At 38.3% G+C, this 18894-nt stretch overlaps 1 protein-coding gene across 1 annotated transcript in view; it reads right to left on the reverse strand.

The window, feature by feature from the left end:
- Window positions 1–1918: 1918 nt before the first annotated feature.
- The window catches only part of chrna8 (cholinergic receptor, nicotinic, alpha 8), a 36793-nt gene continuing 19817 nt past the window's right edge, over window positions 1919–18894 (reverse strand). Inside the window, exons 4-10 of the mRNA XM_026304163.1 lie at window positions 17534–17643; window positions 12378–12457; window positions 10596–10763; window positions 6530–6724; window positions 5897–5983; window positions 3579–3688; window positions 1919–2935 (exon numbers count right to left, since the gene is read on the reverse strand). Of these exons, the coding sequence (XP_026159948.1) occupies window positions 2339–2935; window positions 3579–3688; window positions 5897–5983; window positions 6530–6724; window positions 10596–10763; window positions 12378–12457; window positions 17534–17643 (1347 nt within the window). The 3' untranslated portion in view covers window positions 1919–2338. The remainder of the gene's footprint in view (window positions 2936–3578; window positions 3689–5896; window positions 5984–6529; window positions 6725–10595; window positions 10764–12377; window positions 12458–17533; window positions 17644–18894) is intronic.

Raw genomic sequence — 18894 nt, forward strand, 5'->3', positions numbered from 1 at the left:
ACAAAACCCATCTTCAAGCACCTCTAAAACTCGTTATTTCTTGGCTGATTGTGTTTATGCTAAGCTGAGCTAATCATGGCTGCTGGCTGTAGCTTCCTATTAATGGTACATACAGTATGAGACTGTACATACAGTAATATAAGTTGTATAGATAATCTCAAGTTACTCTTGTTTCTAGTTTTGCTACTAAGCTAATGGCAGCTTCAGGCTGTAGCTTCATATTTACTGTACAGCCATGACAGTGGAATTGATATTCTCACATAACTCTCAACAGAAAGCTAAAATGAGGAATTACAGCAACTTAATTTCTAATAGCATTATTTATTTATTGGCAAAAAATAAAGTACCTTAGTTGTGATATTTTACCCAAATCTAAATATCACACCCCTGGTTGGACATACAAGTGTTTAAAGATTATTAAATGGTGTCTGTATTTGCAAAGCTGTATACAAAATAAAGAAATATCATGGACACAAATAAATGGAATGTACATTTTATTTTTTTTTAATTTCTTTTCAGCCATCGTGTAGGGATATGGCATTTAAATGCTTTGCAGTTTTGTATTCAGTGTGGTGTGAAAGGTGATCCCTGGGTGGCAACTACTCGTCTGCTCTCAGTTCATTCATCAACAATAACAGCATGAATTCCATTTCAGTGACTACTTCTGTGGCAGTCACACAATGAACTGTACCTTGTTGCTTTTATACTTTTCTTACAACAGCCAAATGCCACATCTGAGTATACAGCGAGTTCAGTTGCCTCTCATAAAAGTGGGAAATCATACATCTTATACTGCAGAAGATCAGAGGGGATGCTCAGGTGATGAGGAGAAACAAGGATCAACACAAACCTGTTACATAAGGTCATCCAGTAAGCTTTGTCGCATGTTGTTGGCTAGAGATGAAAGTGTTTCCTTTTCACTTAATATTACAGAGTTAAACACAAAGCACTCTGCACTATAAAAGACAAGTACCAAATGTCTACTGGGGTGATGAACCTAGAGAATACATTTAGAAAACCTTTACAGGAACAAATCTAGTCTTTTAGTCACCACTTGCTTTTACTTCCTCCTTGAATCAATACTTCCTTTTTCATTGTGGACACAGGTCAGATAAACATTAAATAACTCATAGAGATAAGTGGTAAGTGGTAAGTGATAAATCCATTCTAAATGAATGTCAGTGATTTACAAATAGCCAGAATGGATCATGCACTAACCACACTAGGATGGAGGCAAAGACAGCTGTTGGGAGGTCCCCACAGAAATTACCTCAGGGTTTAATAAACTTAAAAGCAAATTAGTCACAATTATGACTTTTACTGGTCATGGTAAATCATTCTTTTCATATTTGTAGATACGGCACCTGGATCTGAACAGTGGATAAAGAGAATGTGACAAAAAAGAATGGAAAAGGAAAGATGGAGGATGACTTCAGAGGTAAGAAAGAGGTGAGAAAGTAATAACTCTATATTTCCTCATATGGAAAAAGAGTGAAAAGATGGTGAGTTGAAATGAGAGCTGGTTAATCGACTAGCTGAATTCAGTTGGTTCTCATTTGCACAGCAAAAATGGGAAACATTTCATTGTTCCCAGCTTCTTAAATATGAGGATTTGCTTGACTGTTGCTCAGTTGCTCAGATCATAATGGGCACTGAAAATTAAAATACTTAGTTAGTTGTGTAGCTAAAAGAGATTATATTCATTGCTGTATAACATGTCTAGTAACATGTGACTGTAAACTCACCAACTTAATTAAAAAAGGCTTTACGACATTTATAAACAAAAATGTACATTTATTTACAAAATACAAAAAAAAAAAAAAAAAACTTTCATTACTAGAATACAGACCTAAGGAGGATTTCTATAACAATTTACTGTCTGTAACTGCTGAAGACATTAAGATGCTGAAACTGGAATGGGAGTGAAAGTGAACAATATACCCTGATGAAACATGAAGCCCAAGCGGTAGCAGGTAAATGATGTGGTGCAGCAGGGATACAGATGAAAAGTGCATTAGTGTGTTTCTACATCAATACAACTGCATGTAGCCTCGACCTCCTACGCAGCATACTCTATGTACAGCGTTAGATAGGAGAGCCACTGTGGGTTAGAAAAACCACATCACTCTGTTTACATACAGATATTGTTGACAAATATGTGAAGACAGAGGGAAGGGTTTGGTGCTGACGTACTTCAAATTGTAACAACACTTGAATTAGCTGGATCTTGTTACTTCACACAGTAATAGCAGGGAGGCTGGTGCAGCACAGTTCTAATCACATCAGGAACTTCAATGTTACCTCTACCTCTCTTTTTTTCAGCAGAGAGAGAGAAGCTTTATGTGAAGTCTTTGGACACAGCTTCAATGAAATTGGGAGCTGACATGAGGATAGTGAAGGTGCAGATGATGGAGAAAAGCGAGAAGGCCACCAGGCACAACCTATCCACCACCGCTGCTGCGAATTTCCACTCGCTGCAGATCGCCTCTCCTTCGTCCTGCTCTCGGAAGCGCCTGGCAATGTACTGCACTTCCTCCAGGATCAGGGAAATTTCAGGAACTTGCTCGAGCAGGAAAGTCTGCCTCGTCTGCTCTGAGTGGATGTCGTGTGGGGTGGAGCCGTTAGGATGGCTGCCACCTCCACCGCCACAAACCACCATACCTGAGTCAGTGCTTGGTGGGAAAGCAGGGTTGTCTGTGCCCATTGAGTGGTAGCCAAAGTACAGGTTCATGCTTCCATTAGTTGTGGTTGACTGGGTGGATGCCTGGCCTGGTATGGTGCTCATCTGGATGCTGCTAGTGCTGGTGTGGTGTGGAGGAGGGTGGGAGTACTTGTAAGTTACAGGAGTAGTGGAGCTCACAGAAGATTTGCTTTCCTCTCCGGGCTTCTTCATGCGGAGGAACCAAGCACACCAGTTAAGGAGGATGACACGAACCTGGATAAAGAAATGGTATTAGGCAGTGGGAGGAAACAGGTTAGAGAGGTTATGGTGGATTATACAACAGATGAAGAGATCAATGGCAAAATTAAAGGTAAACAGAGGCTAGAGGAAGCACCGGAGTGAAAAACGGAGGTTCAAATGGGACTTTTTGTGATTTATGGGGTGGATAATGTGTCATAGGCTGGTGACAAAATAAAGTATGAAGCTGTCTATGGAAGGCATTGCTTGATACAGTAGGTTTAAAGTAGATAATCCTGTTTACAAAGAAATGATTTTGGTTTATAATTTCAGAGTCAATACCAACCTTAAAATATAAACACACATTTACCACAAAATAACCAGATTGTCTTACTTATAACTGCCACTTACAAACTATTAAAATAAATTGTTAGTATATACTTAGATTCACTGTTAGACAGACTGTTATGTTACCACAAGCTTTGTCAACCAATGAATAAATGTCACTTTTTTAAGTCCAACAAATGGCATACATAGGCTAGTAAAAGCATACATGAGTATAGGTGTGTGGAAGATTATATCATGAAGTTGTATGAAAATAATTCACTGCCTAGAGCAGATCTAAACTGCCTATTCTAAGTTTCTACTGGTAAATAATTATTGGGTTTAAAATTCTTACCCACTTAGGCATCTTCCCTCCGTGGGGGTCATGGTGGTGAAACTGAAGCACCAGCACTGTTACCACCACTGATAACCCGACAATCATCATGGTGCTAGCAAAGTACTGAGCTGAAAAAGGAACAGCATGCCATCATTTCTGTGAAAACTAATATAATTTAATGGACAAAAATAAAGTCAGCGAATTTGGAATTTCATGTATCTACATATAAAACAATGTGATATTATCTGTTGCAAGGCAAGTCAATTGGTTGGTTAGGGATTGGCAAGTTTATAATAAGTGTTAGGTTCGAACACCACCTCAGTTACAAAGCAGACAAACCACATGCACAGAGTTAGAAGCACTGAAAGCCACAGACACATGAACATGTCTACAGTATGCATGTAGTCAAGCATGCTATCCTGTCCGCACACAGCCCAATGCATATCAACATGAGATGTTTTCTGGTCTGGAAAAAAAAAAAAAACAGGTCATTTTTCATTTTGATCCATCAGCACAGGTACAGTAGGCAGACCAAGCAAAATTCAATGTCAGAGTATAATTAGATCTATAAAAAAACTCCTAGATTGAATGTTGAGGTGCATTTTATTTTGTTATCAACCTATCAGTTCTACTCCATCGGTAATGTGTTAATATGTCTACTCTAATAAAGGGAAGTTAGCTAATGGCTTCATTTTGCATCACTGAGCTGCCAAATGACGCCAAGCAGCTTCTCTATCTGCAGCATCCCCTCGCATCTCACAGCCGACTGCCTTGTCTCTTCTGGTCTGTATCAGTATTGCTTCATATACCATAATTCTATTTGTCTCCTACATTTAAAATAATCTTCACATCTGGCATCAGCATCCTCCCACGCCCAGCTTCTCACCCACAACCGCAATTTTCCGTTACAAATTGCCCTGCTGTCTGAATGTGGGGTGTGAATATCAACAAGTCATTTAACTGTTCTTTGTCACTATAGCCCATCATGGCCAACTGCCTCCTGGATAAATTAGTCTTTGCATCCCTCCGTGTTCCCACGGTTCAGCCTCTTTGACAAAATGCTAACAGTTAATGAGGATAAATCTCAACACTGACACACCAACCATGCTGTAACATTTTGTAGCATGTACAAACCTAGTTGAATGTGCAGTCTTGAAACTAACTCAACATTATGGAAATATAGTTGTTTGCTTTAATTGCTAGATTAGAACATCCATACCACTCTTCAGTGGTGCACAGACCACTGAACATGAACAGTGTAGACTTGGTGTGAAGCATGCAAAGTATAAATGAAAACTGATGAAAATCCACAGACTGGGTGGATCTGCTTTATACAGGTGAGAGGAAAAATACGAGAAACTGGAGGGAAACAAAAAAGAAGAACCAAAGTTCTTGGCCAGTTTTGAGATCAGAGGCTGAACTGAACACAAGCATGCATACTGCCGGTATATTTCTATCTATTTTAGAATTAATATTGCTGCATTGGTACATACCGGCATGTAGGCATATACATATGGACTCTATCAATTTTGTAAATGACGTGGGGTAAAAATTTGCTTTGTTTTCTATGTAAATCATGGGTCTATTATGTAGGACTGGAGAGCAGTTTCAAAAATGGAACAACCAGTTTATTCCTGCGAAAGCTGCTCAATGGGCTCATGTGCAGAAAAATCCTCCATGGGCTTCCCCAGGGTCACAATGCCAAAATCATTTCACAGTCCACTGCTGTTCCTGGGGCAATATAAAGCTGGAGCCAGGAGGTTGTTAGCTTAGCTTAGCACAAAGACTGGAAACAAAAGGAAACAGCTAGCCTGGCAATGTCCAAAGGTTAAAATCTCTGAAAAGCTCACTAATTAAAACACTTTATCTTATCATTTCATTTGCAAAAAGTATAGAACAAAAATGTGTTTGTAAATGATCTTTTTTGATTTTTTTTTTTTTTTTAACATTTGGACAGAGACAGGTAAACAGCCTACCCCTGCTGGATATAGTTCATATTTCTAACACGAACATATTCTGTATATTGCACATTGTGTAGTGATTTGGTTAACTTGTTACATTTTAAGGCACTTTATAACTTAATTTGTTATGGTTGTTTGTTGTTATATTCTTGTCCAGCCTTTGGCAATAAGGTTTGTAAGAAAGTGGAAGATTTGAATGTTTTTCTAACCTTATTATGAGTCTGTCACAAGTAGGTGTCCAGAAAATATCCCTTGATCATTTTTTGATACATCTAAATTGTTTTTTTGTTTTCTTGCTTTTCATAATTTTCAAAGAAGATCACACAATCCCATAATTATTAAAATGAGCAATAGGGGAACAGGGAAATGTCTTACCAATCAGCGGAACAGAGTCTGAAGTGGCAGGCATGATCTCTGCCACCAGTAACATGAACACTGTCAGAGACAGCAGCACTGTGATGCCTGGAAAAGAAAAAGGCAGCATACAGAGATGAGCAGTAAACCAAAGCAAATAGTCTTACATCACAGTCTAGTTTTCACTTAAATGGTGATTTGAGAGTACTCAAAATAAATACATCTGGTTGTTTCAAAATAGGTGAAAACAGATGTGGACTTATTTTGGAATATTCAGCCATTTTTTTTCCATCAAGGGGATGATCACAGTTATATATTTATTCTCACCTTATCTCACTGCATTTTTAAAAAAAGCTGGCATTTTCAGGTCCAGGTAATAATCTTTATTGTGTTTATAATGGAGCTTTTATTCATCATCTAATGAGCAGAATCCAACATAAATGCTAATTCACAGCCATGATATCAGCATTAGCAGAGAGCAAGGACTATAATGAAAATGAATGGGTTAGCAGTAGTGTCAGGATCTGGTGGACTGAGATTACCCAGGCTAGTGAGGGAGAGATACATTTTTGTTGCCATGTGTGGTTATAATCATAAATCCCTTTCCCTTTGATTGGTGTGTGAGACTTTGTGTGCATGTATCCTACTCCATACCCAGTGAAATCTTCTCTCCAGAGTCTGCAGGGAGCAGGAAGACCAGCAGGGCCAGACCAGAGATGAGCACACAGGGGATGAGCAAGTTGAGGCCGTAGTAAAGTGTTCTCCGACGCATGGTGACCGTGAACGTCACATCAGGGTAAGGCTCTTTACAGCACTCATAGTACAGCTCATTACGCTTAGCTGGCACACCTGGGAGACAAATGTAGACAAAGTAGATTAAAGGTCGAAAACACAGCATTATACAGTAAGGTTCCTGTTCCCAGTTCTGCTTAGCTGAATAATTTCTGAGACATTGTAAATTAAGCCATTATTGCAAAGACATGGGGTGATTTAAACTTTATTGGCATTTTTACAGTGTTCCTGACTGTGCTTGGCAGAGAGGATTAGTTACAGTAACAATCAGTGAACTGTAAAATCTGTAGTGGTACTATATTTCTATGGTTCAAAAGAGAAGTTCAATTTGAATCCCTCAAAGGCAATGAAAAATATGCTGTCAAAACAAAACATAAAACATTTTGTTTCTTTATATTCTGTATAAAGCAGTAGGTTGGACATTTGTTACTGTTAAAAAAAAGTTAAATTTGTTAAATTTTAATTTAAGGTTTTTGTTATATCTAAAGGTAAAATCTCAGGCTTTCACTGAGCGCAGTCATATACGGCATTAACATATTGTCTTGGTCACCATGTGGGAAAGTGCCTCTAATCTTTTATATAAAACAATAATCTACTCAAATCTGTTTCACCTTGTGTTTAAACCTGCTTTTTCGCTGATCAAAACTCACTAAAAACACAGCTTATTGTTGTACAAGGTATCAATCAAGTTAAAGCCCTACACTTTGTGTCCTGCATCATTAATAATATGTTTTCTACAGCCCCTTGCTTGGCTGCAGTCTTATTCTGAATCTGTACTTCGACTGGCTTGATGCCAGCTTTGTGAGTTGTGGACAACGCAGGTTAAATTTACGAATAGTCCAATGAACTTTACAGCTTAACATCAGCAACACTTCCTGATCTATGGCAAGGCAAGACAATTTAATTACAACACCATTCAAACAGTCGGACACACTTTCTCATTCAATTCGATGGTAAGGTGTGTCCAAACTTTTGACTGGTGGTGTATATAGCATTTCATAAGAAATAGCAGTGGCAGAAGTCATTTAGATATTACAGGATAAACACAATGGAATTGAATTTGAAGGGTAATAAGTAGTGGATGGTAAAAACAAAGCAGGGACAATTGTTCAATTGTAGCAGCAGTGAACAGGCAGTTGAGCTTATTTGATCAAAATCATCAGAGACAGAAAATACAGCTTCCCTAAGATTTGTACTGACTCTAGTGAATGAATTATTTTTATTTATTTACTTTTACACCAGAAGCCGTATTTTAAATCAGTCACTGACTTACTGATAACTAATATTTGAGATTTGAGACTATGTTATTTTTTATTAGTTGTGGATCACACTCTCATCCAAAGATCCTTAGGACAACAAAAAAATGCTTAAGATATGAGGGAAAATGAAAGGTAGGGACCTTAGGAGAGGCTATTCCTAGATCTCTCATCTATCTTTGGATAGCTGGAGTGCAACAGGCGCCCTAGGGTTAGAAAATGCAGAGGAAGCTGTAGTAAATTCACATCTCTGCAGACCAAAGAGTCATACGCACAGATGTTAACCATACACTGCAGTGGTGTATGTAGAATGAACATTGGTTGGGAAACAGGTACACTGCCAACAAATCTATCAAACTACCACAGAAATTCTTTTGTGAAGGCTTGATGTACATTCATATGTGGCACTGGATAATAGCCAGGGTATGTGACACCAGTCTATCACATGGCTGACACACAGAGACACACAAAACCATCCATGCTCACAATCGCATGAATCTGACCTCCACAACCTTTAAATTTAGTTTCAAACTCAAATGAGCCTTCAGTGCCTACTCTGCCTTGTCTGTCTTGCTGGCATATTCACCATCATGCTACTAATCTGGTTGGTATAACAGATTAGCCACAGAAAACAATATCGCCTTGGTCTGGTCAAAAATAATCATAGGTTGAATTTGTGTGTATAAGAGCCATTGTGTACCAAAGTGGACTACGTATCGTTTTGTCTCTTCCCTTCGATGAGAAATCAATAACCTTGGAAATCTGTGGGTTTTTTTAAGTGTATTAGAGTGAGCGAGGAAGGGAGTGTCACTTGTACTCACAGTCAGCGGTCAGCACGGGCAGTCAAACTCAACCTAAAGTGCTGACTTTGATTTTGGCTCGAGCAGCATTGTAACCATTCATATGTTTCAGTGTTTAGAGATTCTGAATGAAGCCTTGTTGCGCAACTCACACTCACGAAGAGGCTGGAATGGGGATGTCATATGTGTGTGAAAACAGCATTGGTTTCTATAGAAATTCAATTTAAACTAATTGTCTGGATCCAATTTCTTTTCATTAAAAATGTGTCACTTGAACACTGAAGAGAAATAGCCTTTTTAGTCATCTATTAATTTGATGGATTGCAGACCAGCAGATGTGTCCACCACATCCTGTGTGTGTGTGAATATGTGTGTGTGTGTGTGTGTGTGAGGGTGTGTGTGTGTGTGTGTAAGTGTGTACACTGGCAGGGGCATGGGTATGTTCTGAGGCACCAGGACAGTGTGTGCTCTTGGCCAGCTTGCTGCCTGGATTAAGTGAACCATCCCTGGGCCAGCTGTCACACACACACCCTTGGCTCCCCCTCTATTCTCCCAGCCAGCTGGGTACACTCACTTTGTGTCTAAGTATGTTTGTATATGTGAATGTGAATTCTTCTGTTGGCTTCTGATTAACATACAAAATTAGTTTAGCGATAATGAGAGTCCTTCATCTGCACAGGGAAAGACAGGATGGTTCAAAGAAATTAGAGGCAGAAAAATAGGTAAGAAAATATTTATATCTAAATAGGGGAGTCCTGCAGAAAAACGTTTGGGAACCTTTGCTCTAAACCAAATTTCTGAATTCCTCAGTTTTTATTGATTGTGTTCATGGTTGGATGGCATGAAGTACAAGGAAAATATACAATTTAAACCTGACAAAACACTGGCACCCAGCAAGAATGAAGTCTAATATAAACCATTTAAACCAAGTCTCAAGAAGACATTAATTCATGAACAACATTTGGCTTATTACAAAACAAATGTTAAATTAATTAAAATATTAATAAACTTTTCTCTATTACCTGTTATATTTACATTCTTGCCTTCAAAGCATCTGTCTACCAGATGGCTGTCAGTTGCTTATTAACAATTCAGAAAGGTAACCTAAAGTGATTTAGTGATGTGGAATTGGGATTAGTCTTAGCCTGTCTCCTAGAATAGTTTTAATTTGAATAGAATAGTTTTAATTTGTCGAATTATTACTAATGTTTACACAGCAAAATAAAAGAATGATAAATAGTAAATATAAGGCCCACTTTTTCTATTTAAAATAAATGTATATAATCAAATAAATGGTATAAGAGTCTAAGAAATAATTAGGAAATTTATGTATGCAGCTTCTAAACAGTAGCAATATTCCCCAGGATATACGCAACACGCGTTAAGCAGGACTGACTGACGGTGAGAATGGCATCTTACAAGGGAGTCAGTATCACTGAAACACATGCCGTTAGAGCTGCATGATGCTGACTGGTTGTCTAACTCTGCAGAATATGACAATGAAGGTGCAGCTAATGTTGAAAGTGTCACTTTTCAGATTCCTTCTAACGCTGAAACATATCTAACAAATATTCATATGCTTTTTCAGTCTGTGCCTGCATCACTCTATGTCTATCCTGTTGTGTCAATGCAGAACAGAATATTTCATTTTGTGCTCAGTCTGCCCTGATAAACAGCCAGTTTGAGGCTCTTTTCACCTAATGGTAATGGTCCACTAACATTCACTTCAATCACTTTTCACTGAAACTTTAGAAAGGCAATTTACAGCAACACCCCGCTGGACGTAAGCAGCAGGAAGCTGATTTCCCTTATTTTGTTTTACTGGTTTTCTGCACCTGACTGTGTCTTAGTGTGCACTTGTGTTCTTCTTACCTACAAGGTCCCATTCTCCATTGGGTATGTAGGTAGAGATGTCCACGTCCATCATCTGGAGGTCCAGCAGCCAGCCGTTGTGAGTCCAGGACCCAAACTTCAGGTCACACTTCTGCACATCGAACGGGAACCACCTCACATCAATGTAGCAGGTACTCTTCAGGATGCCTGGAGAGAAGTGTTGGGAAAGGTTACTTTTGGTGCTAAATACTTGCTTGTGATATGTGCTTTGACTATTTACTTCATTGAATTAGTATCTCTCCTATTTCAATTTTCACAAAAAAACTTTAAAAATGATCAGCCTGATATGAAAATAGACATCAGTTGTGACAGGAAGTCTTTCCTTGCAAATAATTTCATGTCAGGACACTCTTTAAGCTTCAGAGTCAGAACATCAGCTCATCAAATCACTGTCTCTACATTCTATAGGTTTATATTATATTAATCAAAGAACATTTATAAAATGTATAAAATTAAAGTTTCTGAAAAAACAGCATTACAGAGGAAAGCACAAACTGTGACAGTTCATAGGTGATTTAATTAACAAAACTGAAGTCATTGCATTTAAAAATGAAACCACTGAACTATATTGGAGAGTGGAACATGAAGGCAGGTGGGATTCAATTCATGAAACGTTCTACCTAAAATCTGAGTAGATGTGCAAGGGCAATTGTCTTATTGTGAATCTCAATTCCAATATTTACATCCATGTTTTCTCACTTGCATCTTTTCCTTGTGTCTTAGATGGTCAACCGGGGACCAAGGAGTCATAGAATAAGGGAACTGAGATTGACCCCTAGGGACATAATGAAGTGTTGAAATGTCTGGCACCAGCTATGGACAGAAAGCTGCCAGAGGTAAACTCAATGGATGAAAAGAAGGAACAAGAGTGTTCATGAAGACTTAGGTAGTCAGCTCGGAACTAACCTAAGACCGGACTTTGTGTATTTTGTGGAACTTACAATTGATGCTCTAAAAATGGCCTTCCAGAGGGAAAAGCTTAAACAAAGATCTGACAATGGAGCGTGGCTGGAAAGTTAAGTGAGTCGGTGATAAAGAGGGACAGCTTGAACCAGGCAGTAAAAAACATGGAGGACAATGCATTTTAACTCCAGTGAATGCCTCTGTGAAGTAAGCTGTATGACTGGGGCAAAGATAGCTAAGCATAGATTTTGTAAGGTGGACTGATTTGTAAACCGCAGCACATATTTGGATTGTTGAATTGGGGTAGCAACATGATGCCAACAATTGGGATTATTTAGAGTTTGTCATTGTCCTAGATATTGGATGCTAACAGGCTGATTGGTATGATCAAGGAGTGTGTTAGGGGAGCATGTTAAGATGGGGTTGATTCTGAGATGCACTATAATAGTAAATAAGAAAAATTTCCAGACAAAAAAGAATTGCAAATATTCATCATGCTTTGGTGTTTCTGGTAAAAAAAAATCTAATGATAGTTTATGATGAAATTCTGATTAAAAAAAAAAAAAACATTCACCTTTCAACTAAGTTAAGACCAGTCCAGTCTCTTGTACCTTGCAAATGACCTATTATGCTGATGAGAAAGGTGGAAGTTACACACTCAGAGTTAGGTGATAATGATGAGCATGCTGATGACAGTGATAATGATTACATTAATGATAGTGCTAATAATGTAACAATGATGATCTTAACAGTGGTGATGTGAAAAGATGGTGATGTTGGTGAGGTTATAATAACTGCAGCTATGAATGATTACAATTTAGATAACAACAGTGACAAAGAATAGGCTGGAGGTATCACCTGGTGGGATGTATTGACAGGATCCTGAAGCATTGACCAGCACATTTGTGTGGAACGTAGCATCAAACCTCTCATCAGCACTACGAGGAGACAAAAGTGGATAATGTAAAAACAGTAATAGATCATTTGAACCCCCCTCCCAAAAAAAACATAAGAAATAACATTCCCAAATAAAGAGACAGAAAGCAGAGGATAATAGAACCTGAGGTTAGAAAGTTGATTGAGAGTTAAGTACAAATGTAGACAGATAAATAGTGAAGCCCAGACAATAAACAGCAGGTGAGAATGAAGGTGACAGAGAGAGGTAGAGACAAACAGGATTAGAGCAGATCCAGACAGATAGTGTTTAATTTTCTGATGATCTAAAACAAACATGGTTGTCTGCTATCGAAATGTCCTTCAAACAGACAGGCATTATTTACACTAGGGTACAGATAGCAAAACCAGAAGATTACACAATCCGCACAAATACAAAAGCTGTCATTGGAAAATTACAACCTTTCACTTTTCTTTTAGAGAATAAAACCAAAGGGCTTCATATATCTGGGGACATCCATTCTTAGCCTCTTTTATACTGGATCTGAAATGTCTCTCTGCATTCATTGCAGTAGAAAGAGGAACCTCATGAATAACAAAAATGAGCCATGTTAATTGATACTTTTAAAAAGTGTTCTCAAAATGCCTGGAGAAAAAATGTTCAATTTCATAACTAACTGTTAACTATAAAGTACTCTCTGAGTTAATGTTAATGAGTGAATGAGAGAGTACTAATCTCATGGTCAGTGTGGCTGATTATTTGGAGAATACCTAAATCTGGTTGTGGTATTTTAGGCTTTGTACCATATGAAACGTCAGGCTAGTAATGGACAATGCATTTTATTGAATTGAAGTTATAGTAAATATTTGTTTGTCACATCCACACTGAAAGATCAACATCTGGATCGACTGACATGAATATTTGTACAGACATATGTGGTTTCCTGAAGAAAAAACACAATGTTACTATGAGCATATCAGGCATTCAGCACAAAGTACCATTGTCTCTGTAAGTACAGCTGAGCAGAATCTGAGTCTGGTAATATACTGAATAATGGAAGAGACAGACAAATGGGGACAGTCATACAAGACTGAAAACATCACCTCCTTACATTTGAGAGAAGGAAATGCTTCAATGACAGCTCATGCAAAGCCACACAATATCTGGACTCACACCATCATCTATTACTGTCCATTGCTACATTTCTATTGCCAACAGTGTGAGACTGGAAGCAGAGGAAGAAAGTGAGGGGCATGTTAAATGCTTCCTGAAGGCTTTTTGTTGGACAAGTAGACCATAAATTTTGACAAACGCATTGGGACTGTGCCCAGGAGACATAAAACACAACAAGGCTTTACCCAAAGCAGATTTATAGTTGCTACATCAATAATCTAAATCTAATCAGTCTTTTCACTTAGCAGAGGGTGGAAAACAAAGAGGCTGGGAGTACAGTTTGCAACAGCTATAATTGCTCTTATCCACTAAGGGAATAAATTATCTAAATGAACATTTAGCCTTGTAATGGCATTTAGAGTATGTGTACTTAAAATACTTTAATTGGGTGACATTAGCATATGACGTGAAAGGTTGAAATTCTCATTTTCAAAACCATCAAAACACAAATACAGGATGCAAAAGTGATTCAGAAAGAAAGCTAAGGTCAGTGCAGACAGCATCGCACACGCTTGATGCACAAGTAAAACTGTCTATACTAAAGAAAGCAGCTTGTCAGACAGATAGCTTACATTATTTAGATATGACAACAGAAAACTCAGTCCCTTTGTGTCCCAGCTTCCAAGTGGCTAATAGTGAAATATCCAGAATCATGCCTGGGACAGGTGTATATATTATTCTTCTGAAAAGGATATGTTTTTATCTGTGTTGACATGAGTACATATGCATACAGCTCATGTTCATGTCCAAAAAGTTTTGGACTAACTTTGAGAGACTACCCAGCTGCGGGCTGGAAAAACTGACTATTCTGCATCTGGTATAGTGGCTACAAGAAAATACATTACTGCACTTTCGGCAAATGGAAAAACAACATCAGTCATTGATCTTTTTCCTAAGGGATTGTTATAGAAACTCCTGCCATCCTCTCCAAAACTCATGCAGAGAGGAAGACTACTGGAACTGCTGTTTGCTGCATTAGAATAATAGCCATCAGTCTTCCTCATTGCAACATGCAGTCACATAGAGTCCAAGCTTTCACAGGTCTCCTCAGTTCTGAATACTGAGTTGGATCAAATCCAGATTCTGCTCAATCTAATCAGGTTTAGTTGTTTTCACTGCTACTGGACTTTAGTGTGTGTCTGTGTGTGTATGTGGTATGAGTGTGTGTTACTTTGTACATTACCTCTTCGGACCTAAGCATATGCAGTATCATGTTTTTTACAGTAATCATGGCCTCAGTGACACACAAACTGTCATGCAGCAGATCTCATAGGTGTTTTCCTGGGATTCCTTCTGTGAAACTGTGAAGAAATACTGAAGAAAGAAATGCTGTGGCCATGTTCAGTATAAGTGTTTATTGTATCAAACTGAAACTAAATTATTAGGAACATTTCCTAAATGGTGTAAATGTATGTACAGCATCCATCCATTCATCCATTATCTTATTCCTACATTGGGTCACAGGGATCTGCTGGAGTCTGTCCCAGCTCTCTTTCAGGCAGAAGGCAGGGGTACACCCTGGACAGGTCACCAGTCCATCACAGGGCCACATAGAGACAAACAACCTCACACACTCACACTCACTCCTATGGGCAATTTAGAGTCACCAATCAACCTGACATACATGTTTTTGGACTGTGGGAGGAAACCAGAGTACCTGGAGAAAATGTAAGTACAGCATGTCCTACATTATTGCTGGGTTGTAAATGCAATTCTGTTATACAGGGCAATGTAAAAACAATGTTTTTTTGTATGTATAAAGATACCTACTGCATTATTCTGCTTTAAAATTCACTTTTTATAATCACTATGTATTTCTCTTGCTGCACCAGTGAACTATTTTCTCAGAATTAGTATTAATTCATCTTATCTGATATCTGATTTTAATCTCTTTTCTTGCTTCATTAAAGTTAAAATGATTGCTTTTACTCACGATCAATACTGCATGCCTAAGGAACGTCAGTTTCAGTCTGGGTCTGTGTCAGAACTATATTGTCGTTATCATTAGTGGTTTCTGATCCCAGACCGTAAGCTGCCTAATGTTCTGTATCGTCCCTGTTAGATAGCAAGACGTATCCTTTCTCCATCTCCCTCACACACTAGCTGGAAATATGTTACTTTCTCCACCCATAAAAGGATGCTCACTCACCTTGAGGGTAGCATTGAAATGCCAGTACCATCAATTAATGTCAACTCTGCCTTGTGTCATGTTGTCTATGTGATTCTTTATGAGTGTAATATCATCTTCGTCTATGTATATACAAGTATGTGGGCTAGGGTTTTCTAAGGAAGTGTGAGAAGGACTGGTGCATTAAAAATCTTACTCCCCTGTTAAATACCCTTCGTTGCAGCGTAACCGTTTCAAAATGGTCAAAAAATCACACCACCTCTCTCCCCTGATGCCACATAAACATGAGCACCACACATCACATTTCATGATTTAATAAGGGAGGTAAATCCTCTCTTCCATCACCTTGTTTGCTGTGTGAAACTGGATGCAATAACCAAATAATATACTTTTCAGTGTCTGATGCTTCCAACTTTCTGCATTTTATCTTATGTGTGTCTATCTCACTGTTGCAGGCTCCAAGATAAATAATGGAATCTTACAGAGCTGAAAGAACGTCAAGATAGAAAGAGCATATTTCTCTGGAAGGTAAACATATTTTTTCTTTTCCTTTTTTGGCTGCTCTTCCTGTCCCATTGTTCATTTGGAGCCAGTGTTGCATAATTACAGTTCTTGTATAATGTTTCAGCTAAATGAAGAAAACTGAGGACCTTATTACTCATATGAGCCATAATTTCACTAGCTGTTGATTTTTCAGTATGTCACAGCTGGATGTTATTTATTTACCATGCAGTCAGCTCTTTACAAGTGTCATATAGTCTTTTGAGGACAAAATCGGTGCTACAAAAAAGGCTGAAACCCAAAAAGTCTTTGGAAAACAATCAAGTTACTCACTGGAAAACTCAGTGGGGTCCTTAAATCGTTCCATGCTGCACTGTGAATATCAACATCTAGCAATCTAATTTCTTTGTATCTAGGCAATTTTTCTGTGCAGCAGCAGCAGAAGTTCCCTTCTAGACTGATCTCTAAATTAAAGAAACCAACACGCTACACATATTATTCTTCTTCATTATCAAACATTCTTAGACAATCAAACTAGAGATGAGCTCAGCCAGACATGTTTTCAACAGAGACTTACGGAGCATGATGTGAATGTGAGCCACGCTTATAAATATCATAAACATCATATAAATATCTTTATATGATGGTACCTAAAATAAAAGAAAAAATCCCCTAAAATGTTGCAGATACATTAAGGGACATTGCTCCAGTGCTGCCCATTACACACAACAGATGCAAAGCACCATGGGAGGTATGGTGTATGTCCTCCCAGAGGGAATCAGCATAATCATCTCATTAAATGAGGCTGTAACCAAGAGTGAAATTTCATCAGGGGAATATTTTTATCCACCGTGCTAACTGGGTAAACAGAGACCAGGCAATCTACGGTATCTGGACATGGGTAACAGAAAACAGTCTGGTGTAAATAGAAGAAGAGAGCAGGGAAAAAGAAAAGTAAGGAGAAAATGCAAACTATAATCACAGAACTGGTGCTTACGCCAGTAGCTACCAATACAAGTACCAACAAAACTCAGGTTTCGTCATTTTAACTACCCTTCTTTTTCACTTCTTTAACTAAGTTTACTAATTTAAATAATCAAATAACTGAACTGGTTTTAAATGGAATAGTGTGGAAATAACAAATGGTTAATGCTATTGTAATTGTTCAATATTTTGTCCGATTGTACCTATAATTATTAATCAATTAGTTGATTAGTTGAAAGTAAAGTATTCACTGTTAAAGATACCATCCTGGGTTCTGGAAATTATACTGTCCAAAAAAGCAGAACATCAAAAGATCAGATTAACCATCTGTACCTGTTGTAGAGGAGGATATCTGGGACCCAAATCAGATTGGAGGGGAAGCGTAGGTTCTGAACCCCAGGGTAGCTCTCTGGGTTCCATGAGAGGTAAATATCTGTCCAGTACTGAAACCAACAATGGATAGAGAGAGCCGTCAAAAAGGTAAGCAAATAAAAAGCAGACATTAAGGCGAGGACAAAACACATTGATTATAAAAGTTAATGGAGTGAAGATGTAGCAAATGCCACTGTTTTATAAGCGGTTTTTGGTGGTTATACAATCCAAACAAGCAGATTTATAGTATTAGTTGACCTTTACAGCTCTGTCAGAAAGATGTGTTTTACAGGTTAACTAGGTTGGTACAATGACACACGCTGCAAACGTAATCTGTGATCCACAGCCTCTATCCTTAAAATATATGCTGGAGCGCAGTGTTAATGCAAGACTAACATGCATCAAAAACTCTTTACAATCAACCTCAGATGAAATGGAAATCTAAAAACCCTGCTTCACACAGGATATAATTGCAACAGCTGTTGGCTCTTACATTTTGTCTCCAACTCTGCTAATGAAGCCTGGCAGTGTTAACCTTGCCAGGGCAACAGTTGCTGGCACTGACCCCTGCACTCTCATTTGAGCCAGGAGCTAACTGAGCCGAGCATCAAAGCATCTAAAAACACAAACACTGAGTCTGTGCTGTCTGTCACCTCTGAGTCTCTTTTCATTATAAACACTATAACAAATGGGCCGATGATGTGTGATTTGAGGAACACTTTGATTTTGACTGCGTATTTTGGAATATAAGTGCATTAATTTGTGTATATTCACTGTGTGTGTGTGGAAGGAGGGTAGCTGCTTCTGAAGTCCGGCTGATACAGGGTTTTTAAGACCGATACCAAATTGGACTTGGATTTGATGATTTTTAAATCCAACCAGTATATGACACACACACCCACACACACACACACACACATCCGCACACACACACACACCCACGTTCTGAAGTATTTGAACAGTATTTGAATTAACCCGTAGGAGTCTACCGTCATGCCGGCATGATCAAATCACAGCCACAGTTATAACTGGATAATAAATTGCTCACAAATTATTTATTCCAGTTATGTTTTTTTTTTTTCATGCAAATACAGCCACCCTCCTTCCACACACACGGTGAATATTCACAAATACAAATTAATGCACTTATTTTCCATGCTGGCATACGTTAAATTAAAGTATGACATTGAAGGATTCATCTTTGGTCTCTACATTTCTTTTAATTATCACTTGTCTACCATTATGAATGTGGTACTGATTTGTCTGCAAATAGCTCATATCGGCCGATAGCGTATATTGGTTTGCCAATGTATCAGTCAGAC

Source organism: Mastacembelus armatus, chromosome 1 (assembly GCF_900324485.2).
Source record: "Mastacembelus armatus chromosome 1, fMasArm1.2, whole genome shotgun sequence".
Classification (NCBI taxonomy): Eukaryota; Metazoa; Chordata; class Actinopteri; order Synbranchiformes; family Mastacembelidae; genus Mastacembelus; species Mastacembelus armatus.